This window comes from Apus apus, chromosome 2, assembly GCF_020740795.1.
Source record: "Apus apus isolate bApuApu2 chromosome 2, bApuApu2.pri.cur, whole genome shotgun sequence".
NCBI classification, from domain to species: Eukaryota; Metazoa; Chordata; class Aves; order Apodiformes; family Apodidae; genus Apus; species Apus apus.
In genome coordinates this window covers 143004650-143031224 of record NC_067283.1, presented here as the reverse complement: position 1 = coordinate 143031224, position 26575 = coordinate 143004650, and the positions used below count along the sequence as shown (strand labels likewise).

Sequence of the window (26575 nt, the reverse complement as noted above, 5' to 3'; positions counted from 1 at the left end):
TTGTGTGTTTAAAATATCACTTTACTGTAACAGTGTTCAAAGTATGTGTGTGGGAAACTGGATATGTGAATGTACCCAGTTGGTAAAGGGAAGGAAACAAACCCAAACATGTATTTTGGGGTAGAGGGAGCCCGAAGCCCTTCCTGTATAGGGTCGACAAGGTGCCTGTGAGTAAAGGGCTGATTACACACTGGGGGGAGAAGGCGTTCGAGGTGAAAGGTTTGGATGGTGATGTTGTGCTCACATCCTCCTGGAGCCGGGGGGTGAGGCGAGTTGTGGCAGCGGTGGCAGATCCAGCGCAGGTGGCACCAGTGGCAGGGACAGCAGGGGCTGCAGCAGCTGCTGCCTTCATCCTTCTGGTGCCTCTGGCACCCGAGCTGCTGTGTGCCTGGGCACACAGGGGACAGCTCTTTTGGGAGTCTGGGCACGGCATGGGTGGCAGGGCCACTCACCGCTATCGCCCTGAAGAGCTTTCTGCCGGTGATCTCAGGAGTGATGGAGAGGCGAGGAGTCTGATGCTGTTGTCCTCACTGGACCCGGCTCTGGTGGCAAAGTCACAGTCTGTAGTGGTCTCAGCCAGGCCTGCTTTCAGCTCTGCTCCTTTTATTTGTTTTTCTTTTCCTCTCTCTTTTGTCTTCCCTCTCCTCTGTACCAGCAGCAGTGGGCAATGGGCGCAGTAACGACCCCACAGACAATCGTCATTATCGACATTCCTTGCTTTGCAGGTTTAGGCTGCAGCTCCCACGGCTACCCCGCAGTATTGCCACCATTTCTCCTCTTTTATTTTATTTTTTATGTTATGACTCTCCATTAGAGTCAATTTCAGTGAGAGACATACTTTTTTGGAGGCCAGTTCTCCACACCAGCTTCAAAGTCACCAAGGAAATGACTAGGGCTTCCTGCACAGGTCACATGTGAATAAAGATCACACTCTTCCTGTATGTGGACTTTGCAAAGCACATCAGTAATTAATATACCAGTGAGTTTACTATTTCTGGCATTAGTGAAATCATATTCACCACTATATGCTGAAAATTTGCCCCCAAATTACATGTAGAAATGCCCACCCTAAATTACACATAGAAATGAAAATAGAAGTCACAATTAGCTGGATATCCCCGGCAGACCTGTGCTGACTTCATGGTCACTGCCATCTTAGCAGTAGTTGCTCTGGTTAACCCAGTGAGGCTGAGCCCTGTCTGGCTGCCTGCTCTGCCTACAGGGGGTGGATGAGGAGGGGTTATTGTGTGTACAGCAGGTGCGAGGGACGTGCTGCGACTCTTTTATTTCCTCTTCTTGAGGAACTCACAAACGAAGTAGATGGTGACTTGGCACTCAGAGTCATTCCACTCTCCGGTGCTGAGCATTTCCACACAGTCCTCACGTCCAGCTGGGTCGTGAGGTTCCCCTTCCTTCCAGTGACTGTAGTTCTGCAGTGGGCTGTTGTCTGCATACACAAACTGTCCCTCTTTTTCCATGTCGTTCAGCCCAATGAAGGCTCGGAAGAGGCCGCTGCTGGAGATGTAGTCAGCAATCAGGGCATTGGTTGCCTCATCTTTAGGCATGGCCAGTGTTCCTCCTCTGTCCCTGCAGTGGATCAAAGCTTCTCTGTAATTCTTCTCTTCTTTCACAATGTAATAGAATTTCTCGTCTGTCTCCCTGATACCTGCTATAACTTAAAAGGGGAAAAAATTGCTTAATAGAGTGTCAACAGATAGTGAAAGTGCTTCTGTTCCAATATGGAACGAGATTATTTTTTTTAAAGTTAGAATTCATGAAAGGGATAGAGGAAAAGTATTCCCACCACTGAATTTGTGATGAACATTGAGGATGTGATCAGAGAATAATGCTACTAATGGGGCTGACAAGTACCTTGCATGTTAGGACAAGAACTATTCAGTTGTGATTGGCATGTGTCTCCTGTGACACTTTTATCTTATTTCATGGATATTTCATATTAATCAAATCAAAGCATGCTAAGGGGACAAATAGCAATGTCTAACTCTGGGTGTTTTTGAAAGCAGATTGTGAAAGAGTGCCCTGGGATAGAAACACAGGGGTATAGATATCTTTTCAGGCCCTTTTCATGTAGAGGAAAGTCAGTGTGACTGCTAAAATGAGACATTCTAAATACAGCCTGGTATTTAGAGCTGCTGTAGCCACTAAGTGGCATTGACTGGGAAGGAAACCATGGCTGCTTAGCAGCTTTAAAATGCAAACTTCCAGGCAGCATGTATCCTGGTGAATTATGCAGTGCAAAGGAGCATGCCTGGGCAGCTGGAAGTTGATCATCCCTGCTGATGGATAGCTGGAATAGTCCAAAGCTTTGGCCTGGGGCAACTAACACTTTCTCAGACAATTCAGGAGTCACCCCAGGCACAGTTTAGGATTTAGTAGAGGGACACTCCTGATACTATGACATTCCGTTTTGTAAGACTTAATAATATAGATGAAGGCTGTTCTTTGCCAGTTGCCTACAGTCCCAAACACGTTTAATTTAATGATACAGGCCAAATCCTAGAAGCCGTGGTGGCACATTCTCAAAATCTCTGCTGTGCTGGGAAATGCTCTTGCTTCCTTTCAGTCAAGGCAGTTTGCACTGTGCACCTGATAATGCTGCCTGCAACATGGCTTCTTGTAACACATGTCTTTGGGTGTTGGTCCCCTCTTACAGGAAAATGATGCCTGCACTGAAGGAAGCACTAGGAGTACCGTGTCTGCAGCCTTTCTGTGCAGCAGAAAGATCAAGAAGTTCCTATTGCTTTTCCTATCTTTCTGCAGCAGATTGGCACAAACTTTTCCCTTTTGTTGCCTGAGTGGCCACAGAACCTGAGCAGACTGAAAGCCCAGAAGCAGTCAGCAAGCTCTGCCTTGTGCTCTTCATGATTCTTTCTATTGTGCTTTTGATCATTTCTGTGTTGTTTTTGCTTGTATTCATATGCTACTTATATTCCTACAGGTCTATCAGCAGGACTGGCTCTTTTTTGTATGTTTTTGGAGTGCCTCACACAGTGGGACTCTCTCTTTGCCTGGATGCTTCCATGGAGCAGCTTCAACAGAGCAGCAATTGTAAAAGAATAGCAGTAATAAATGTTACAGGGGGCAAATAAACCCCATCAAACACAGTAGGATCCTTACCGTTCTTCACAAACTTGATGGATGTGTTAAGACGTGCAACGTTGATATTCAGTTGTCCAACCACTCTGCGATATCTTCCACAGTCACAGACTGTGCCTGATGCAATACAAGGGACAGAAGATTTATCTGTTTAGAAGCATTTGTTTCATGTGTGTGCATAGAGGGTCAGCTGTAGGCCACTTCCAAACCTTCTAAAGACTAGGCTTGAACTTACGGAGAGCCAGTCTCACCCTGCCCTGCTGGCCATACTTCTGGTGACTAACTGGCTTAAGGATCCCTGCTTTTAAAATCAGAGATAGAGGAGTTTGCCCTCATATTTCCATACATATCAGTGTAGGATTTGTGCATCCTCTGCCCCTCTCATTACTGATTCCATCCAGCTGCAGAGATGCGGCTTGTCATGGTGATCACCACAGCATTACATCTGAACCCAAAGGTACCCCTTTGTGTCCATGAACAGCACTGGTTGCCTGGCCTTCTAGTGGAAGCAAAAGCATCCAAGAAATGGGGAACTGCTGCTTTCCAAGTGAAGTTTTTGAGTATGCATAGAGGTGGGATTGGCAAAACTTTGGTAAAGTACTGTGTCAGTGAACTGCTGCACACAGCTGTGGTACAGCAGTAATGGTTGATGCCAACTCAGATAATAACTTTCAAGCACTGAAGTCTCAGTTATATTTTTGCTGGTAAATTAAAATTTTACTTGATGGAGGTTTGTTTGTTCCTCTGTTATTTTCAGGAAGAAAGTAAGTTGCTGATGGTTTCAGGCATTGCATATGAAATCTCCTAAACATGAACACAATTGTATATTTAAGGTGGGAAAGCATTCAGGGGTGTTAGGACTGAGAAGAACTTTCTAGGTCATCAGATCTAAATTCTCCTCCTGTAAGCAAATGCATTGCATTGATTTGACAACAGATTATGCTCTATTTAAAATCACTTATTTCATTCCCGTGCTCCTACAGGCTCCTACAGGAAACACAAGATTTAATTCCTTTACTATTCAGATACGTTTTTCTGGTTTCCACTACAAATGTACTGCTGACCTGTCTGTGTGCTAGTTTTGATGACATCAACCATTTCCCATTAATTGAGGTAATTCTAATCCATATTTGGCATATGTTGGTGTATTCATAGCCATCAGTCATGCCCTTCACTTCGCTAAACAAAACTTTTCCGGTCTCTTCCTGTTCCTTTCACCTGTTCTCAAGTTTGTTCATGGGCCGCAAAACTGTGTGAAACTCCAGAGAAACCAACCCTGAAATCAAAGAAATACTGTGGAGAAAAATGCATATCATACCTGCTTTCCCCTTTTTTCCAGACACCCCTGATAAGCCTTTGGCTCCTTTGTCACCTGAATAAAGAGGAAAAGATATTCTTATGTCTCAGACACTGCATATGTCAGGGGAGCATATTTGAAAAAACTACTTAATAATATATTAACCATGTGCTTCTAATAGGAAGCCCTGATGTATTGTACTGGCAGATGTGCCAAGTCAAACAAACCATGATTAATTCAAGTGCATGGAAATAAGGAGAACCCTTTAATAGCTAACTCACTGATAACACAGGCATCTCATGTGCTGCTGGTTCCTGGTACCACTTACTTTAAATATAAACTGCACAATGATCCTGAGAGGCTGAAAGTACACAAGAAATCTGTGGGAGGGGAGACCTGAGTTTTTCCATTGCCTTGTGGAAGAGTCCTTCCCTGGGTTCAGTAGCTCCATGTTGGGATGAAGCACCAGATGAGGCTGATGTGCACTAAGCCACTGAATTCATGTGTGTGGACATCAGGTAGCACCTGCACAAAACGAGGTCACCAAAGAGCAGCGTTTCATTTCAGATATAGTTCATGGAAATGTGATTGATTTTCATCCAACTGCTTTCCTCTTCTGTAAATCATACAAGTTGTAGAAATACTTCTGCAAATGCCATGCTGCTATATAAGGGCAGGTGACTAGGTTTTCAAAAAATTCCAGATGTAATTTGGCTCAGGAACAGCTGGACTTTATCTGAAATTAATGTCAGTTCTTTTCTTATTAATTAAAACGTTCAGAGGTCAAAAAATGCTAATGTTTGTTCTGCCTTGTTGATGGCCACGTTTTGATGTGCTTTTTTCTTTATATGGTTGTGGGTTTTTTTTAAAGAAATATGGAGTTGGCTGTCATTTTAGTTAGCATTGCTTGACACTGCACACTTCCAAGCTGAAATTTCAGGGTTGTTTCATTAAGCGTTGAACGTTTAATGATAGATTTAAACAGTGACTTAGTGAACTTTGCTTCTGCAAATAAAGAAAGAAAATGGGAAAAGCTAGAAGGGGACAATAAATTGTACATTCAGGTTGAGAGAGAGAACTTGATTTAAAGGCTCAGAGCATTGGTTAACTTACAGATAAAGATAAGCAATTTGTGGGATTCTTAAATTCTAGTCTCCTTTGGTGACTGAAGACATCTTAGGAGATAACTATCTCTGTTTTGTGTTGTCTAGGTACTTCTGAAAATTAGTCCCTGGGGCCAAATCCTTTTGTTCTTCTCTGATACTGAGGCTGGTTAGAGGCCATCAAAGGTTTATTAAAAACATTGGCTTGAGAGGCTCCCTGGAGAGATTGTTCCTCCCACTCACCTGCATGCCTGGATCGATGGGCTAGTTAAAGACCACAGAGTTCCTGAGGATGGTGGAGTCCCTGCTCAGCTTTCAAAGCAGGTTTCCTTGTGGCAGAAGTAATATTCCTTTTGAAGTAGCTCTTCAGGAGTAACGGAATGGAATGCCTGAGCCTCTTCTCAGTTGACCAGAGCATAACTTTATGAAATTATTGTCCAGGTAGTCTTGAAGTCTACCTTGATTTGCAAGTAGTTGTCATCCCTAGTTACATTATTGCTTTCTTAAAACTCCTGAGATCCTTTCCTGACTGAGTGGTCTGTGAGTTGCGTGCTCACGTGTCCCACATCAGTGTGGGTGTCAAGGTGTAGCATCAGGAGCAGCAGCAGAATCTTGACTTAGGCCTTCAGCATCCAAAGCAGAGGCACAAATTTGTCTTTCTCTTCTAGAGCATTCAGAGGATTTCCTTTACAAAGGCCGTATTTCTCCCTTCCTCTTCTACCATTGAATAAAATGGATTTCTTAACTGATAAAGGAAATTATGTTAGCCAAATAAGTTGGATATATTGCATTTGGGAAATAAACCAGGAATATCTCAGCTCTTGTCACCAATCCTTGTGCATAACTTTACTTGGAGAGCATTGGTCACAGCCATTATTTGATATTACTCCATACCTGGAACCCTCACAAAACACATATTTACCTTGACAGAAAAAAAAAAAAGAAAAAAAAAGAAAAAAAAAAGAACATTCCCAGACCAGAGCTTACCCTTTCCACCAATTGGACCAATTTTCCCAAGCATTCCCTGGTCACCAACATCCCCCACAGCTCCTTTGATTCCTGAGAGAAGAAATAAAGATGAAAAGAGTATGGATAGTTTCTGTATTTTTCTTTCCCAAGGCATTATTTAGATCTGTACTGCTGCTGTTTTTACTGCATGTGGCCAGTCTGCATGTGTGGCAAAGTCAAAATGAGAGGAGCCCTGAGCATGGTTGGAGAAGGATGGTGCAGATCTCTGCTACTGTAGGATAAAACAATAGAACATTGCAAGGCACCTTAGTTGAACTTCCTGTTCAAATACCCAGAAACGTCGTGGTTTGCTACAGAAATTACAAACTAAAACTGCCAGGCAGTATTCAAATACTGATTTTACTTCACAGCCAAACCAAGCCAACAGCAGGTTTTATTTGTTTGGGGTTTGTTGTTTGTTTTTTTTCTCCACTGCAGACAAAATTCCATGCAGCATTGCTGGGAATCCTTCTCAAAGCAGAACTGCAACTAGGGAGCTACTAGTTTTACTGTGTCTTGCCAGTCCTCTGAGCACCAAAATAACACATGCCTTTTAAATTGATTAGTAATTTAAGTTCTAAAGTAGCTAGCTGATGATGACAGCCCAATGTAGGGAATCTCAGTTTGCACACTGATTTAATGTTGCTAAGATGGTTCATAAATGGCTACCTGATTTCCTTCTGTCTTACCTGATCTTCTTTTTAAGGTAAGAAGCAAAGTCACATGAATGCTTTTAAAGCTGGAAAAGTTTTTTTATTATAACAGTAAAAACAGGTTGTTTTTTAAATTTCTGTGACAGTCAAAATTTTACTGATTAGTCAAGGAAGAAAGACCAAAAGATATGCATTATCATTAAACTCTAATGATAAATTAAGCTTTCAAATTAGAGTGTACAAACAAGGCAGACACCATCACATCTGGTGCCTCAGAAAGCTCTGTCCAGCTCACTGTAGATACGGGATTTGTGTAACAGGGCTGAGTCCTGACACAACTGCAACTCCTCGTTTTCAGCTCAGGGGCTGTTTGATCAGAGGAACTTTGTTTCTCAGTGTATGTCTCTGCTTTTCTGCAAAATAGGGACAACTGACTGAAGGAGACTGAATTTTTTTTAGCATTACTAGGAAGTGACTCTCAAAATTCAGTTTCAACTGAAGGATTATTTCAGTAAGGGAACAGTAATCTTTCTGGTTATACATATGATCTGGGTAATGATTATACACAGGATCTAGGTCTTCTGAAACTCATTCAGGACAGTCGCTTGGGAGAGCAGCAGTAAACAAACTGGTTTATTACATGACTTTTAATTATTGCCATATGTAGCTATTGTACATATCAGTAGGAATTGCACCAAGCTCTCCAAGTATTGTTAGGTTCCCTGATTAATGTTTGACAGAATTGTGAAATCCACTGGTTCAACAGGAATGAAAAGTATTAAACATCAGGGATCTTACCCACCAGTGCAGTTGTGCATAATGATATTCATATAGCAGTAATAGCCAGCAAACTGCCATAAATACCTTTTGGTCCTTTGGGTCCAACCTTCCCTTGTTTGCCCACTTCTCCTCTATCTCCTTTTTCACCTTCATCCCCTTTCAAAAAAACAGAAAGTAAAGCATCATGGTCCATTTCTCTCAGCCCAGTAAGTACAATCGTCCATCCTCAGAAAGTAGGTTCAGAGGTTTATTTCTTCTACTTTCTTTTTACTTCACATTGAAGGTACAGCAGCCATGGGTTAAATTTCCAGAGAAGAGCTGATGAATCTGACCATCATTAGGAAAAGCTAAAAACCTTCCCTTTCAGAGAGGCTTTTCCAACATAAGAATTACACAACACCAACTTCTAGTCCTACCCTTTAAGCCTTGTTAGCCATAAAGCAGATACATAAGTCAGTCTTTCTCTGTTGGGAAATCTATACACACACACACAAGAACTGCCAGTGGAGGAATTTATTAATTGCTCATAGTGACTGTTGTGACTCTGTGTTCAAGGCATGGAGAGGCTTTTGGAATGAGAGGAATGTAAATATGTTGAAATAGATGTAAACACAGACCTTAGTATGGCAGAAGTCTTGCCTTTAGTTTTTGACAGGTGGCATGTAGATGTTGATATAACAAATGTGTTTTGCAATTACTCCAATGCTTTATTTTGAAAATGTCATACACAAAGTATCTGTAAGAGGTAAAATCATTGCATCTATTATAGTAGTACAGATATGTCTCCAAATTAGATCAAGACCTTATTTCACAGATTCCTGTATAGTACTGTATAAGTGCTCCTAACTATTGTAAGAGACAGTCTCTCACTGAGCAGCTTGCAGTCTAAAGGAGCAAGACAGCAATGAGTAGGAAGTAAATGTTATTTCCTTCTTTACATAGCACAAAATTTTGCTTCACATGATGCAGGAAACTGGACCACAACTAGAGCTTATTTTCTTACCTTCTACTTCTTAGTTTTGAGCCAAATCCCAATAATATATGTCCTGGGTTTTTTTTGTTGTTGTTTTGTTTTTCTGTGTTTTGTTGGTTTGGTTTTTTTTCTGGGGTAGGACAAACCCCCTGCACCAAATGACCAGCACTGAACACAGGCAGCCTTCCAAAGCTTCTCCCCCCATCCCCTACCCTCATCTGCAGCAAGCCTTGCCATGCATTGAGAAGCAGTGCCACAGTCTCTTGGCCATGCCAGGATCTCAAGTGTAAGTGGCAGCCAGTTGTCTGTACCTGCATCCCAGAAAGGGAGAAGCAGCTGCAGTTCAGCATACTCCTCGAGGGAGGGAAGTCTGTCTGGATGTCAGCTAAACAGAAGTGAGGAAAGAAGAACAGCATTACGTGACAAGACCTGTCTCAATGAGGATGGTGCCTTCAGCCCTGGCAGAAGGTGTTCAGGGATCTGGATGTGCTGAGTGTGACTGTTCCCTGGGCAGCCAATTCCAGCCTCCCATAGGCAGTGGTTTCAGGGCTTCCCTGAGCCAAGCTCTGCAGCCAGACCACTCATGAACAGCTACTAGTGATTCTTCCCTGCACAGATTAGTCTATTGATTTATAATATCCTGTGGCAAAGAGGGAAATTATTTAATTATGTGCTGATAGAGAAAGTATGGTTGCTTTCAGACTGATCATTTCATCAGTCAGAATGTTTTGTTCCAGGACTGGGCTGAGTCTGTCTCTGTATGCTAAAAAAAACCTCCAGTGTTGGGACTCTCTTGTGGAGGACAAACTCATTCTGTTGGTCAGGATGCTCTCTGGGGATGACGGTCAATGATCCAAGCTGGGGAAGTTAAAGGGGTGAACTTCAGTCCATGCTGGAGGGAGAAAGCATTTGCTAGAGGGATGGACAAGGAGGAAACATGCTATGGTGTGTGTGCTGGCTTACTTGGGCATTTTGTTTTTAACACCAGCTGCTACAGGACAAAGTAGGAAGAGAAAAGGCTACAAGCAGCCAGCAGTAGAAATTTTAAATACCTGTATTTTCACTAATTCTTAAAAATACTGTAAAAGTCAGTATATATTTCTAAAAGCCAAGCTCCTTAAATATCCAGTTGAAGCTGTGGGTCTTAGCCTGGAGCTGATGAAAGGATGCCTGCTTGTGCTGGGTTCTTGTCTAGAGATCACCAAACAGCAGAGCTAGAGAATGTACAATTTAATTTCACTGTTGACCTCAGTGCTAACAACAGCTACAACCAAGAAACCAAGAAAATGTTCTTTCCAAATCCATCTATGAAACCCTTGAGAAAACTGTAAAAGTCACTTTTCAGTAGTTCAGAAATTCAGAAGAGATTCCCAGAGGCTGACTAAGGGCATGTGAAATTAAATTCCAGGAGAAGGTTAAGAGCTGAGCTGATCATGGTCTGAAAACCTATATAGGGGGAGAAAGGTGTGATGATAGAAAAGAAGCAGGATGTGATTCAAAGGCTGGAAAAGCTGGATGAGTCCTGACTAGAAATGCAACATTGGGATATTTAACAAATGGACTGTGTTCTCCAGAAGGGAAGGGAGCACTAAACAGTTGTTCTTGTCTCACCTTTCATGGTGCAATGAATTCCTTTGTGTAGGATTCCTGTAGGTCTGGGTCAGATGTAGAAACTGCTGTGGAAGTTTCTTTGGCTTGTGTCACACTGGAAAGCAAACCAGATTCCTGCCGACCTTCCAAACCAGGAGACCACCAGTCACCCTGACAGTCCTCATCACCTCTCTCAGGCCAGCTAATTACATTCCCTGTGGCTTGCAGCCTGCTCTGTTGGGTTAAAGGCTCTAGAGAGACTTTGTTGTTTTTTCTGCAGAAGGAAAAACCTCTGTGTGAGAAAGATGCTTTTTTGCTTTTTTTGCTTTTTTGCGCCTTTTTTTTTTTTTTTTTGGGAGGGGGAAGGGGAGATGGGGGTGAGTGCTAAGAAACATTGCTTAGACAGTCATAGAAATAGAGCCCTAGAAAGAAAGTCAATATGCCAGCTGAGAAGCTGTGATTACTTTCTGAAGGTGTTTTCTTCCAATCTCTGTTTCAACATTTGGAACAATGAAAAGCTGCAATGATTTTTTTCTGAAAGACTTTGGAGCAAGCTTTTCACATGCAGGGCTGCTGGAGATGAAGCTATGTTGCCCTGTATGGGCCATCAGACTCAGAGCTGGCAGAGGAAAGGGCTAAAAGGTGTGGGAAAGCTTGTCCTGAAGATTTTTAGAGATTAAGGCATGTCTCAACTTTTATTGCTAACACCCATGTAAACCCAATTTTTGCTCAAGCCCTCTAAAAGCCTAAGGGAGAGGGAAGTAAGATCTGTCACCTGTTTCATCTTAGCATAAAGAAGCCTACCACACTCTGCCTTAGTTTCCCTGCCTAGGAAAATGGGAAGAATAATAATTTGCCTAACTGTAGGAGAGGGAAATCCTGCTTTTCTCCTCATATTGCAGCTGAGAGTAAGTAAGATATTACTAAGCAAAGATAGAGGCAAACAGTATTAATTAATGACACTATGTCATTGTTATTTTAAGACTGGATTACTCCCAGTAATATGGTTTTATAAATCTATTGTGTCCTCCTCCAGCTGTTGAGCGCGGTGATCTAGAATGTTGGCAAGAAACGTAAACTCTTGGGTTTTGCTCCCCCCTTGTGGTCTCGCTATGATTTGCAGTCAGGTAGGGGGAGATGGAGGGGCGGGCTGGCTTTGTTTTGCGCTGGGATTGAGTTGGCTTTGTCTCTAATTTTTAATAAACATCTCTCCCTTTCCTCTGGGGCTTCATGTAGACAGGCCATCCCACCATATTAGCCATCTGCCAGAAAACTGAATCGAAATCGTGGCAGAGCTCCGGACTGGGCTGTTGGGTTTTGTGGTACAGTGCTTTGTGCAACAGGAGTTGTTTTACAGAAAAAAAACCCCTCTGATCCCTGACCTCATATGCTTTTAGTCGGTATCTAAGAGGTGAACTTCTCCTTTGTGCTGCTTTAGACCTGGGGAGTCTCAGGTTAAGTTTTATCCTAATTATCAGATTGTCACCTTAAAACTGTGGTTGCAAGGATGTCAGACAATGCACTGCACTGGCATTTGAAGCATCGGTGAAGCACTTTGAGGTAGCTGCTGAAGCAAGAGCATTTCTTAACCTTGTTAGTATTTCCTCAAGCTGATTCACTTCTTCTGTGTCACAGATTTAAAGCACCAGACTATTAAAGTGAACACATGGAAGAAAAAATTGCTAGGCTCTTCCAGCTTGAGGCAGTGCAAGACAGAAGGAAAGCAGAAATCATAAGCAGTAAGTTACTTTTGCAGCCATTAGAATATTTTAATTGTAATTGAGAGGGAACCCCCATCCTTCCTTCTCCTATAAACAAGAAATGCTGAAGGTCTGGTATTCGGCAGGATTCTTAGGCAGTAGAAAGAGTCTCTTCCTCTTTAGGAGTTTCACTAAGTAACACAATGTTGAGAGGTTACATTTTGAAAAAAAATTACTTATTAAGAATTGCATGACCTTCAAGTAACTACCCTGCTGTAGACATTTTTTCTGGTTTGTATTCATGAATGGAGGAAATTTTCAGGTTAAATTGTTCACATATGTTTAGTGACTCTTGAAGTCTTATGATCAAGGGCTGATCCTGGTTCTTGGAGAATCAGGGGAATCTTGGAGAATCTGTGGGGTTTAGGAAGCCCGCATTTATATAGAGGCATCACAGTGAGAGGGTGTCTGTAGGCTGCCTAAAGGCTGAAGCCAGGAGGAGTCTCCTAGCTGGCTTCTGCACATGTCTCTGTGAACACGTAGCCTTTTCACTTGGAGCTCTGCAGAGAGAGATCCTGGGTCCATGTAGGGTTTCACCGAAGCTCTTGGAGAGCTGTGCAGGCAAATCATGGCCCGAAGTCAAGTCCAGTTCCTCTCTCCTGACCAAAAATACTGCTGAAATGTTAATGCTGTCTCAGCCTCTCTTTTGCAGGTATACCTTCCTCCACACTCCAGGGCATAGCCACCCTATCAAATGATAGAAACACAACTTATGTGGGTTACAGCACAGTTGTCCTCCCACATCAGATGCTCTGAATTGAAAAAAGCCCACCACGAGCCAAGGAGTCCTTGATAAGCCCTGGGGGCCTGACTGATGTGCTGTGAGAGGAGGAAGGATGGTTAATCTTGATTAGCATGCACATGGATGCTTTGCACTGCTTGCCTTGGATGCATTTAGCATTCCTAGGCATAGCCTATGTCCCACCGCAGAGGCTTTGTATGGAATCCGTTTTGTGGGTTTACCTTCTGATCTTGTATTCTGCTGAGCTCCATGTTTCATGCTCATAGTCCCACCTGAGGCGGCGTAGGGACCCTCCTCACTTCCACGGACAGAGGGTGAGGAGTGCAGGTGATTCTGCCTGTCCTGGATGTTAAACTCGAGGGATAAGGACATGTGCATAATTCTGAATCTTTGAGACACCTCCAGGAGCAACTGAATGCCTTGCCCCCCTGGATGAGCCTTCCAGTGCAGCCTGCAGACACCGAGCCACCCTGAGCACAGTGAACCTTTGCCGCACTTGCACAATCTCTGTTGAGAGGTTTTGTCACCAGAGGGAGTCGTGAACTTCAAGAAATAAGCAAACGCAGCCCAGTTTGTCTTTCCAGTGTACCAGCACGTCACAGCTACGTCAATGGAAAGCCTCTCTCTAATTTCACTTGCAGTGTCTTTCAGGTCCTTAGCGAATTTCCCGTAGCAGTGGGGATTTTTGCTTTCAAGCTATATATGGCATGTGAGGACAGGATTTTTTGACATCTTCTGCCTATCTGACTCAGTGTCCTCTTCCCTGTCCTTCCACTTTTCAGCCCCCAGCCTGCATGCCTCCATCCCCTCTGCCTGATCTTGACCACTCTTTTGACCCTGTGTTGAAGGAACTGAAGTTGTTAAACAGAGGAATATCAATAAGGCAAATCATACAGATTTTTGGTGACTGAGCTGAATCAGCTCAGTACAGTCTGATGAGTGCACAGCTGAGCCAGCATAAGGTGATGGTAGGACCACATGGTCAGACTTGGGGAAGAAGATGCTGGGCAGAAAACCTGACAGATGAGTGCAGCTGCACTGTGTGACTGCACCCATAGGTGCTCTCCCAGGTGTCCTGCAGGAACATGCACACTTCCAGTATGAGAAATAAGTCATTTTCCTCACAAGTCCTTCGACTTGCTGCCTTTTTTTCACCCAGCTTCAAATTAGACAACAGGGGTCCTAGACTGGTGAAACAGACAGAATCTTCAAGAATAAACTGGATTCTCTGCTCACTTTTCTGCTTTCCACTTATAAATGTCTAGTAACCTCAGTGAAAGTGCCTCTTCTGTTGCATTGTGTGAGCCAGATCCAAGCCCCCAACAGGCTCAGTGAAGCTCTGATGACTTGTCTTATTTGAAAATGTGTGGGCATTTGTGCTTGACTGGGACATAGATTATTTTTTTAATAACACAGAAATAATTTAAATTATTCCTGATTTGCTTTTCAGTGTCATTTTCCTGGACTATTCCCCTGCCATTCTGACATGATTTCAAAGACCCATGAATTATGGTGTCTTCAGTGAGGAATCAGACTGACATTGGTAAGAAATACAGACCCCATATCTTTTGAATGTATGTATGTAAATCCCCACATACATGCTTTGTAGCTCAGGCTGATAAACTTCAGGAACTTAACATACACTAAAATGTGGAAGCTTAAAATATATGAAAAATAGAATTATGTATTGAAATTAAAGGGCTTTTCAGATCAAACATGAGGCACTAAGAGGGAAATCTAGTTATAGGTCTAAGCAGCCTATAGGAAGTGGTAAGGCATTTTATATTTTCAGAAGGAAATGTGGATAACAGCATATCTGGTTTCTGAGAGAGTCTGAGAGTTTCCATGAGTGGAATTGTGTAAGCAAAATTAAAGCTGAGAGATGGACAACTATACTGGAGACCACAGTAAATGCTATTTTGAGGCACCAGCCAATGTCATAGAGTTTATAAGCATCATTTGTCAGAAATAATAATAAGGAAATGCTTTACGTCTAAATTGCTATGGGAAACTCCCTATATTCTTCAGATTTAATCTCATTCCATTTTCTCAACTTGGAACTGATTCAAGACCTTTGAAGTTCCTGTGTCTGGATTTCAAAGGAAATGAGCTGGGACCTGGGACAGAGAGCAAGATCTAGAGCCAGCCTTCTGAAGCACCAAGCTCCCAGGAATCCACATGAAATCAGCTGTAGCCTTGTTCTGCAGAGCTAGCCCCCACTCCAGTCTTCTTCACCTCCTGCTCATGCTTTTATTGGGAGTTTAGGAGTCAAAGTTTTGGGCCCTCTGCTTATTCCTGCCCTCATGTCGTTGCTTATTTACTCATACCAGGTCAGATCCCACCTCATCTCTGTCAACAGCCCACTTAAATCTTCCTTTGCAGGATAGACAAAACTGAGCTTGTAGCCTCCAGGCAAGAGCAAGCTGGGAAAAAGGACAGAGCTGGGACACCAGTCAGAGGCAGAGCCTAGGGAAGCAGAGCCTGGTGTTCCTGCTGCTGCCAGGGCACGGGCAGACAAATGGTCCTTTTGCTCTCAGGGCTCTGGCTGCTGCCTCCCCACAGACCCAGTTTCTCTCTCAGCAGCAGCAATAGCCAGCCTGCTTCCAGGCTTGGAAGGGTGGAAAGTAAACAACAGGGCCATGAATAACTTTGCCAGACCAAGCACTTGGCTGTCATGGGAAAACTGTCGTTTTGTTTCTGCTTGATTCTGTTTGGGCCTGAGAAGTCGATGGAGCAGAGAATTTTGCCTTTATTACCCTAGTTGCTCAGCTGTGAATAAGTGGTACTCACTGGCAGTTTTCAGAGGTCCTGTGCCAAAGCACTGCAGCTACAACCAAGTGGCTCCTGTACAACTCAGGTCAAACACCAAAAATCACTAGTTACAAATACTGAAAATCTGTTTTAGTCCAAAGCAAATGTATTTTTTTTCTTTTTTGGTTTACCAGGGTATTTCAGTAAGGACCATAGAAATGCCTCCCACATTTCCATTTTAAACTGCTATATAAGGCAGCTTGCTGTGTACCTCCAAATCTTTCTCAAGAAGGCAGAACAAGACAGACATTGCACTAGGCCTGTGTTCATTGAAAAGAATCCTCTCATTTTAAGAAGAGACCTGAGCATTGCCTAGAAAAGGAAACGGGGAGATGAGTGCCACTTTTTTCTTTTCTCATATTATTTTTTTTCCCATTTTCTGGAATGCCTGTTTAGAAAATTTTTTGTACAATTTTTTTACAAATAGACCTCAACTTCCATCTGCTTGCACCAGCAATGGAAGAGCAGCAGATAGGAGGGGATGGCAAGGCACCAGGTTTGCATCGTGCAGAACCACCAGAGGTCAGACTTAAACTCCTGTTCATTTCTAATGCTATGCAGTTTAAACTAGGTTGTCTTGTGTCGTTGCAACAGAAAGTGCAAAAGGCTCACAGGACATTTACTGCATTCCTTCTGTTCCTGGGAGACTGCAGCCTTCCAGAGTATTTTCTTTGTGTTATACACACAAGCTCTGGTTTTGCCTCGTGCTTTTTGGGAACTGGTGGGACTGTTACTTTATCAGATTTTCCTGATAATCAGCCTGGAATTACCCTTTCTTTTCATCCCATCACTCATACTTCTCTTGTGACATCTCAGGTATGAGCATAACAAAGAGTGTGTATTTGAAGGGGAAGAATTTGACTTGCACAAGTTAACTTGGACAAGTTACATGTGGCTTGTACAAGAAGTGGCCAATTTTCACAACACTAATGACCCTTTTTGAACAGATTATTTTCAGGACGAGTATGTAGAGAAGTTGAGTGCTTGCTCCTGTAGGAGCTGCGAATGCCTAGATGATGAAGGAAGTAACACAACCACCCGTAGTGCAAGAAATAAACAGTTCTAAGTTCTGAGCCTCTCCGAACAACCTCACTTCTTGTCCAGCTTTCTCCTCTCCATTGTGCTGTTTGATGGGAACACTGGTGTTGCTGCTGCAATGCACTGGGGACCATTCCACTTGTAGCCCACACACTAGATCTGGCCTACAGGATAATCTGTGCCTTGCAGAGGGATAGATGAGGTGGGACAGTGAAGGAAATCTTACAGCTTTTGAATACCTTCTAATTCCTTGCACTTCTAGGCGTTTTGGCCTATTAGACACTCATGTTCATGTGGAAAGAGGAAGTTGCCACAACAGAAATCAGGCCTGTGGTGGTATAAGAAGTTGGCAAGTTACTGTGTGAGCTCAGCACCTCCGTCTTGTGCTGAGCAGATGGGGTGAGGGGCTGAAACTTGTGCAGGGTGGGTCAAAACTCATTTTTGAGAGAATGGTGGAAAATGGGGCACCACAGATGTAGCATAGGAAACTTACAGCAACAGAAGTCAGAGGTTTTTCCCTTGTCAGGGTTAAAACGAGCAGGAAAGTGTTGCCTGTGGCTGGGATCATGTGCTCTGAGTCCATAGACATGAGTACAAAAAAACTGGCAGCAGGACATACTTCTTTCTGCCACCTTAGGTCAGCATCTTTCATCCTTGACTACAAAGGATGCATAAGGAATAATGGGGTAGTCCACACACCCATCCTGCTCAGCCTTGAACTGCCCAACTGATAGGCAGTCAAAACAACCAGAGCCATTGAAAGCCACTTGTAACTGTCCTGGATGAGCTCAGCTCTGGTAGGAACTGAACTGAGTCTATAGGATGATATCACATAGACTGCAAAATGTGCTTAATAATCTGCAGTGGATGTGAGCCAGTAATTTGGAGGTCATTTACTCGATACCCCTTGTATCAATCATGGATCTTGGGTATGGTAACCTAATTTTAAAGCAGTAGTGAGGACTGTGCCAATACATTGTTTGGCTCCTCTTGTGCCTTGGTGTCAGTCGGGAGGCAGTAGAGACTGGTAATGACTAAATCCTGACTTTCTCAGTATCACACTTGCAAAGAACTGTAATATCTAACTTATAAATGCTCCCTATACAAGCTAGACCACAGAAACCAGCTGGAGTTCCAGCTTCTCTCATGTTGTCACCAGACCACCTCATTAGCCTTGTGACTTGTTAAACACAATTCTGTCAAACTTTTCCCTCCAGCCTGCCATTATTCAGATACTAACTAAACAAACTCCCACTAGCTCCCTTGGGGATCATTACATCTCTCTGCATTTATGCTGTGGTAGCAAAAGTTTAAGCTTGGATTATAATAATAAAGAAACTACCTTGCTGATTAAAAATGGTCCTTTAAGCAACATGCATTTGAATAATCTGTCATAAAAACAAATGAGTCTATAGCAGTGCTTTGGATTTGATAATCTCTTTTCTGCTTAAAATTTAAATCAGTTGCAATTTTTTCTCTCAGTCTGTAGCCTATAGAAAAATACAATTAATTGCTAAAAAGAAAGCAGTATTTTGAACTGCAATAGCCATGGTGTGGAATATATATTTTAGATCTGTCACCACAAGAGAGATTTGTACATCATGGACCTAATTTCTGGCTGAGATACCCTCCAGGCAATTCTGTTGATGTTAGCTGTGTTACACAAAGAGTAAGTTAATGCAGAAAATTTGGTTTCAGATATTTGCAAAGTGTTTTGAAGATAAAAGAACTGCACATAACAGAGCTGATCTAGTTCTTGTTGAATTCTAGTGAAAGTCTTGTTTAATTCACCAGCAGCTATTGGATCAGGTCTGATTAATTCAGCAGAGCTGTGTTTACAAGTAAGCATTTGGAAATAATGACAGTTCAGTAGTTTTTAATATTACATATCTCTCCCTACTCATAGGTGCAAAGTGAACCAATAACAGTTCACAATACTTGCTTACTTTTAGACAGAGTCTAAACTGTCTTTAGACAGTTTATGGCTGCTAGCTGTTCTGGTTGTGTGATGAATACAAGTAGTAAGAGAACTATGTGGCTGGAGCAAGCTGCAAAAAGACACCTCTAACTTATATAAGACCATGTGGCACTGTTCCTAAAACTAAATAAATGCAAAATCAAATTTTTTTGCTTCATCACTTTCCCCCATCACAGTTCCACTTTCCTAGATGTTTGTACAGTCCACAATAATTCACAGCTTTCATCCCCAGCCCAAGCCACAAGCCTTCCATGACTCTATTTTTAAAAATCAGCCTTTATCAGTACTGGTCTCAGCATTATCTACCTGATATTCCTCACCTTTTGGTCCAGGTAAAATTGTGTGTGTCGAGCAGACATCTGTTGTAGGTCGATTGTCAACATCAAAACCAAATATCTGAACTTGGAAGATAAAAAGCACTACTAGGGTCCCGTATTTCCTTAGCTGTTGTTCTTTCTTTCTGCTCATCCTTGCAGCTTCTCAGGAAATGCCTTTCGTTGTTACAGTCTTAACAAATGCAGCTGATTCAAAAATAAATGCTCCACTAACTGAAGCAGTGCAAAGATTGGGAGCTACATGCAAGAACAGCTAAATAAAGAGAAGAAAGGAGTTTGACGATGCTGTAGTTATTTCTGTCCTGCACACTATCCAGGATATTTATTTAACACTGACAGCTGTTTATTCCAATTTATCTCTTATCTGTGAGATGTTTAGCTGCTTTTGTCATGGAAAAATTCTTCAATATATGGGGATGTCTCTTTTGTCTCTCTTTTTTTCCCCCTTTCAGCGCTGACTTTTCATGCCCAGCTTTTCACTTAAGAGACAAAAGACTTGGGTATTGTATCCAAGTGAGTACTAATTAGTTATCAGATGCTTGTGGCTGGTTTGTGTTTGGAAGAGCAATACAGTTTCCATATAACATGTTGTGAAAACTTTCCACAAAAGCTTTCCTCCAAGCAGACTGTTAGTGACAATGGACAAGATGCCAGTTTGCTGTGAGTAGAAGTTGCTGGTGCTATTTCACATCTTTTGGGTGCCATGTACCCATAGCCCTCAGAGTAGCAAGAGAAAAGTTGATATTATCAATGGGTATTTGAGCCAGAAGCTCACAAATGATGGTTTTATGCTTACAGATTGCTCCACAATGGTTGCTCCAAGCCCAGATTGTGTTGATAGACACACTACAGAAGGACGGACTTCAGGATTGAAGTCAAAGAGTAGGATGAGCTTGAATGGCTGCAGTACCTCCTTCCATGCCACCTTGCTCCTCTACTTATCCACTGGGAGACCATATATCAGGACACTGGTACAGGATAGGTCCCAGCGGAACATCATCTTTGGCTGAACAAGCCAAAGTGGGTCAAATCCAAGCCTCATGTGGGTCAAATCCACATGAGGCAGCTGTCAAATTTTCAGCTGAGTGTTGGGACTTCGAAACAAGCTGTAGGAGGCCTCCTGGACAGGGGCACAGATAATATGCAAAACTGCTATATATCCCCTGGGGTGGAGCTGTGACAGATACCTGACCATGTGCAATCCCTTCCTAGAAAAAACCTTTAGCTTTCTATTAGGGAGAACACTGTAAGCAGGGACAGCAGCCTGTTTGAGGTAGCCTGGCAGCAAATAAAGGGGATGCAAGTATTTCTGATCTTTCCAGGATTTTCATTAACTTCTGGTTTCTCACACAACGGAGACAGCTACTCAAAAAGCTGAAATGTGCTTTTGAACTGCTTAGTGTGTGAGAGTGCATGTTTGCTTTCCATTCTAGGCAAAACGTGTATTTCCTATGAAAATAGTTTTTTGAGATGCTTTCCTCATTATTTAAGAGCTTATTAATTCCTTAGCCCTACAAATTTTCAGCCTTTTGGTAGACAGAAAAAGTAGCAACACTGATGTAAAAGTGAATACCTCTTCTTGAAGGCTGAAGGAAGGCTTTGATTTCAAGCTTTCATGTAGGATGAAATGTTGGCCAAAATCCCATGAGGGGTCAAGAAACTCCTCTCCCTCTTTCTTTCTATTCTGGTCACAGACTGTCCCACTTTTCAAAACACTTATTTTTCTGTGAAACTGTATACAGTACTTTTCAGAAATAAATAGTGGTCTCTGTCCTAAAGAATGTCATCTAGCTAACACCCTCAAATGTGGCCTTGATAACAGACACACCACAGCTAGAGGAGGGGGAAAGAGAAAGCTGGGATTATGGATGGATAGAGTTGTACCAGGAATAAACTTGTTCCTCTGTGATTTGCATTGGGCACTGTGCCTCTGACTTGTACACTGTAAATCTGTTTTATTTATCTTTTTCTTCTCTTCACTTTCCATTTTGTGAGCAGAAGGTCAATCTAAGAGCAAGAATAGAGAGCGTAGGAGTGGGAAGCTAGTGTACTTAGCTTTGGAGGAGGCATTTTGGGAAATGTTGCCAAAGTGGTGTGAATGATGCTATCTGTTCCACAGCACCGAGAGACTTACAGTGACTGCTTTGTTATTTATCAGGGATAAAGAGGGGTGAGTGTAAGTGAGAGAGGAAACCATTTGTTTAACCAGTTCAGTCACTGACCAGGCTAAGCAGGGAACATTTTCCAATAATACAATTGCTGTGATAATTTTCAAATGCTCTCATTCTACATTAAGAGAGAAATCTAGACACTATTTTATTTATTTTCCTCCCTGAATGTCACAAAAGCCTTAAACACAAATTGAGAAATAAAGCTTAATATATCCAAGAGCTTGGTAATGAAGGCACTTAAAATGTAGAAGATCCAGATTTAAGTTCTTTCTTTACCTAATTCAAATCAATGTTTGCACTAGAGCCTTATGTTTATATTGCCTTATTACAATGCTGTTTGCTAATCAGTTTTGTCTTCCTGCATGTTGGACCAGAAATCCTGTCCTGGAGCTAGGAAACGTGCTTAAACATGTAGTCTATCAAAAGTGATACACTAGCACAAATACCTTGGATTTTGGGAAATCAGTATTTATCAAACCAGTTTCACTGAAAAATCTTCAAGCAGCTTCATTGCTGATGAAGATTTCATGAGGCACATTGTCTATTGTGCACCTAAATTCTCTTTGAATCAGGCTTAGAGAAATGTCTGTAGGCAAGAGAGAAAAACAAACTAAGCAGTGTTGTCCAGACATAAAAGACATAAAGCACATATTTCCTAGGGTGCTACAAGTAAACTGTGAGAAGAAACAAAAGAAAATACTGAAAGATTTTTTTGCTTTGAGTTGAGCAGTAATCAGGTAACCTTTGTGTAGCGCATTGCCTCCTTGGAATCTAAGTCTTTCCTTGGTAATTTGTATTACCTTCACTTGCTTATTCTCCAAATGTTAGTAGTTAAATATCAATAGACTCTTAAGAGTACAGACAACATCCTGAAATAGTGTTTGTCAAAAGGCAGCCAGATATACAGCCAATTTTAACAATTTATAAAGTGCCAGATCCTGTGATTGGACTCCAGGTTAATACATCCTGCTTATAACCATGGCCTGATTCAAACAGAAGTGCTTAGAGTTCACTGGCATCCTTCTTAACCCAAGCACCGTATTAAGGAGAACTTTCCTCTTCTCTACCTAGCTATGGTGAATAAACCTGGGAGCAACAGAAATAAATGGGGAAAAAAAAATAGTACAATATTTCTCTCCTTTGTGATCCTACGTGGTTTTAGTTCTCCTGGTATCAGAGGTCATGATGATTTGGACTGTTTCAGCCTGTTGCACTGAGTACATCAGTCATGGTGGCAAAGCTTAGAGAGAATGGAAGAGAAAGAACAGAAACGTGGTTTGCCAAGTCTAGGGCTATTTTCCTATAATCCCAGGGCTATTTTCTAAGATACCATTTTAGGTTTTGACACTACGCAGTGACTACTTGAGCCTGAAACAGTCTTCACCAGTTGTTGTCCCTCTGAGTAAGATATAAGCAATGACTAGACCTTTAAACCCCTGCAAGTAACTAATACAAACAGTCAAACTAAGGACAAAGTTATCCAAGATCTCCTTCTTTTTGTGTTCAGTAAACAGAGCTTGTAGGACATTAATGATTTTAGGCAATTCTTGTTGGTTATTTGAGGGGCTTCATCAGCCCCAGCAGTGTAGAAATGTATGTCCCCATCAACTATGATCTCCCTGGTTTCCTGCTAGTGAGTTTGACTCTGTTCAGGTGGCTACCTTGAGGGATGGACGTGGGGGTTCCCTGGTGTATCCCAGGGATAGTGCTCTAGGAGAACTTAGGTCTGATTTAGAGCCTACAAATCCTTCTTGGGATACTCCTACCTCTCCTTTCCCACTCCTATCCCTCTCAGCTTTTAGCCCTCAAACAGAAAAGCTGACCCATATTCCAGCTGGAAATGTCTGCTATGAGACAGGAGGGATTTGGAGGCAGCTGATGCCCAGGGAGCAGAATGCCCTGGTCAGCACTGAAATCTCAGAAGAAGCCTGTCTTGCAGACCAGAAATTCAGAGACTTGCTGGATGCTTTCTGAGGTGCAGTGCTGAAGAACACTGTACCCTGTTCTTTGTGGGGCCTCAGCTGCATTTAACTTCTGCTCACACAGCTAGCACTGCATCACAACGTTTCATTTCTGACTTTTGCACTTTGCAAGAATTTACTGGCTCACAGCCAAAGTTTTATATGCATTTTATTGTGAATACTTTCATTGTGAATACTTTCATTGTGAATAATTCTCTGACAGATGTCTGCAGGCTTTCATTTCTACTGAAGGTGCCTTCAACTTTCCTCATATGGCATCAGCCTTCCTGAGAGGCCCGAGGTAAATACCTACAGCTATTGTTTTCCATGCAATCACGAGGAGAAGCTGTCCAAAAAAGTAAGGCATTCACATATGCATTCAGAGATGTGATAGAAAGTGAAATACTCAGTGTGGTTTGTAATTGTGTTTATCTAAGTGCAGCCTCTTCCTGTGTCAGAACAGATTTTTGCAAACAAGAGGGCAATGATTCAGTTACAGGGGAAAACTGACAAAATAAACTCCGGCTTCTGCTGACCTGATGCAGTGCTGAACAGTGTCCTACCCTGGGAAAATATTTCCTGCTTCATTTTCATAAATATTTATGTAATTTCTTCTGGGAAACGTCTTCTTCAGAAAACTGAACATGCTGCTCCCTTACACAAATTCAACTGTTTGTTTTCATGAGAGATTATAGTCATGTACCCAGCCTTGGATTTTTACATTCTTATCTCAGTCATTTCTCCTTTTTAGGGTTCTCCTTCACTCTCTTCCTAGAGATCGCATCATGTCTTGAGCCACAGAGCTTAGTTCTGGCTGTGGAATTTGAAGAGCCCTAGTGATCTTTGGAGAATTGTTATTTTGGGCTGTAGAAATAGGGACCAAATGTAATGTCCTGCCCAGAATCACACTCGTGTCCTGCCCAGCTATGCCCGCTCCATTCAGGTTTGAGGCTCCTCTCTAAAAAAAAATAATCATGTAAGCAATTAAACAGGGGATTGCATGGCTAATGCAAGATTTTATTATTAGAAATGCACTTAAACACACTGCTGTAAACCGATATAGAACTGGCAAGCTCTTTCATGAGTTTGCTTTCTAAATTGATAGTAGGGATTAGCAGCAAAGCTTTGCGTAAATTGCCCCAAGAGAACAGACATACTCCCCACCAAGTCTTCTATTAGTGCAAAGCCGATCTTTGCTTGCCAACACTCTTGCAGCCCTTCAATAAAGTGGTGTCCTGTGTGTGTTGCTCTGGAGAAAGCCATGTGGTGGGTAGGACACAAAGTGACAAGAGATGGCAGGTGCTAAGTGTGTGCCCAGGATAAACCATGCAGATGGGTAGGTGTTACCTAGGTGATGTGCTGACCTGTGGATTTTATATGAAACCTGTTTATCATGCAGAGCAATGAAACAACTTCAAAGCACGAGCTCTGTCAGTCCTGTGGAATCTTAGTCTCCTCGTACTAGCATTCAGCTGCCATGCCTTGCATTACCCATTTGACCTTCTTATTGAACACGCATATTCATAGATTATATAGGTTTATAGTTACTTGGTGTGTTTCTTTCTTTTTTATTTTTTTTTTTTCTTCTTTTGTTCAAACTCTGCCACACACTTTCCAAACAGAGACAGAGCCAAAGAGCTTTTAGCACAGCACTTTCTTCAGCACTTGGCAAAAGAAAGGCAGGGAAACAAAGAGGCAGCTACCTGCCCTGGAGCATTTCTGAGCTCATCCATCAAAATGGAAAGGCAAGGGTGCGAGGAAGCTAGAGTGAAACACAAGGAAAAGGGAAGGATGCACAAGAAATCAGAGGAATGTTCAAGACCTCACTCTTAATCCATTGGTATGGGATAATATGTGCATAGCCTAAAATAGGCAATCCAGACTTTTTGTTGTTGTTGTTGTTGTGCTGTTGAACATCATCAACAGTGATTTGCTGTTCAGAGCTCCTGACCCTGGTCACTGCCTGAACCCTGCTACCAAATGTGGCTCAAGACATCTGCCCTGCTCAAGGAACTCTATCTTGCTTCCTGAGTTGCTTCCTGGGTGTTTGGGGACACACAGCATTGTGTAATGTGTCACAACGTTGGTTTCATGTCTGCGTGGGTGACTTTCTAGCGAGAAAAAGGAAGTCTTGAACCTATTTCTCCCACCTTCACAATTCCAAGTTTTGTGTAATGAAGAAGTTAAAAAAGGAAAACTGTCTTCTGCTCAATTCTGATTATTCTTAGATTATCTCTGGAGCTGTTGACTTGTGATTTGGGAACTGGAAGGCTGTGTCTCTGAACTGTAGATACTTGCTTAGGTATATACAATGGGGTGTCATTATGACTAGGTTTTGGTTTAACAGTAGTTGAACATCAAACTCAGCACTGTCATGGACTGGGGGAAAAAAAAAAAAAAAAAAAAAAAAAGAGTTCCAGGGCTTATAAAAAGATTTCTGAGTAGTAATTACTTTGCCATTAATAGGAACTGTTGGGACCCACTGAGTTTTCAGCACTTTTCCCCAAATCAGGATTCCCCCAAACTTCAAGTTTTTGTTTGTTTCATCACCACCCAGAAAGTGACACCTGCTTGGGAGCTTTGCTTTTTTATCTATCTGCTCTCTGGCTACAGCAATATAAGTATAGGTACAGAAGAAAGGCTCATAAATCAGCACAGTATTTCTCATCACCAAAAACTACTGCATGGTTTTGTTTATGGTGTGGGCTTTTATGACAGTATTCAAGGAAATTTATGAGTTTAGAAGTAACATTAAAACAGTTCCAAGGACAGCATCAAACTGTGTCCAACACTGTCAGTAAAACATTCTGTAGCATTGTAATTTCTGCAAGGGTTTTGGAGATTCCAACTTTAATATGGGATTCACAGTCATTTTCCTTCTAAGTGACAGTAAATAGCCACAGTCTGATGAGTGCTTGCAGTTTGGCCAGAGCAGCATGTGCTGGGAGGAAACAGTAGATCCTGGCAGGATTTTGTCCTATGCTGTGGTAGAGGTGTTATTACCCCTTGGGACACAACCAGCCAGAAGCTGTTAAGAACGAACCTGAACTTGTGAGGAGCTGGGTTAATGGTAAGAAATTACCACTGATATTAACTGATCCTTGGCTTTGTAGCACAGAAGAGATTTGCCATGCAAGCATCTGCAGTGCTGCATCACAGATGAGGTGTTTTCTTTCCAAAGACCAATGACCTGCAGAGGTTTCCCTGCCAGCCAGCTGGCTGACATTGAATCCAAGGATGAGTGAAGCTCTGTCCTTT

The 26575-nt window shown here is 42.3% G+C and overlaps 1 protein-coding gene across 1 annotated transcript; it reads right to left on the bottom strand.

Moving 5' to 3' along the window:
• COLEC10 (collectin subfamily member 10) lies at positions 1 to 19615 on the bottom strand. Its single transcript, XM_051610917.1, has 6 exons — positions 19171 to 19615; positions 8043 to 8114; positions 6505 to 6576; positions 4436 to 4489; positions 3139 to 3234; positions 1 to 1675 (listed from the first exon to the last, which is right to left on the bottom strand). The coding sequence occupies exons 1-6, from the start codon at positions 19316 to 19318 to the stop codon at positions 1284 to 1286; spliced, it is 834 nt and encodes a 277-aa protein (XP_051466877.1). The 5' UTR covers positions 19319 to 19615; the 3' UTR covers positions 1 to 1283.
• Positions 19616 to 26575: the final 6960 nt, after the last annotated feature.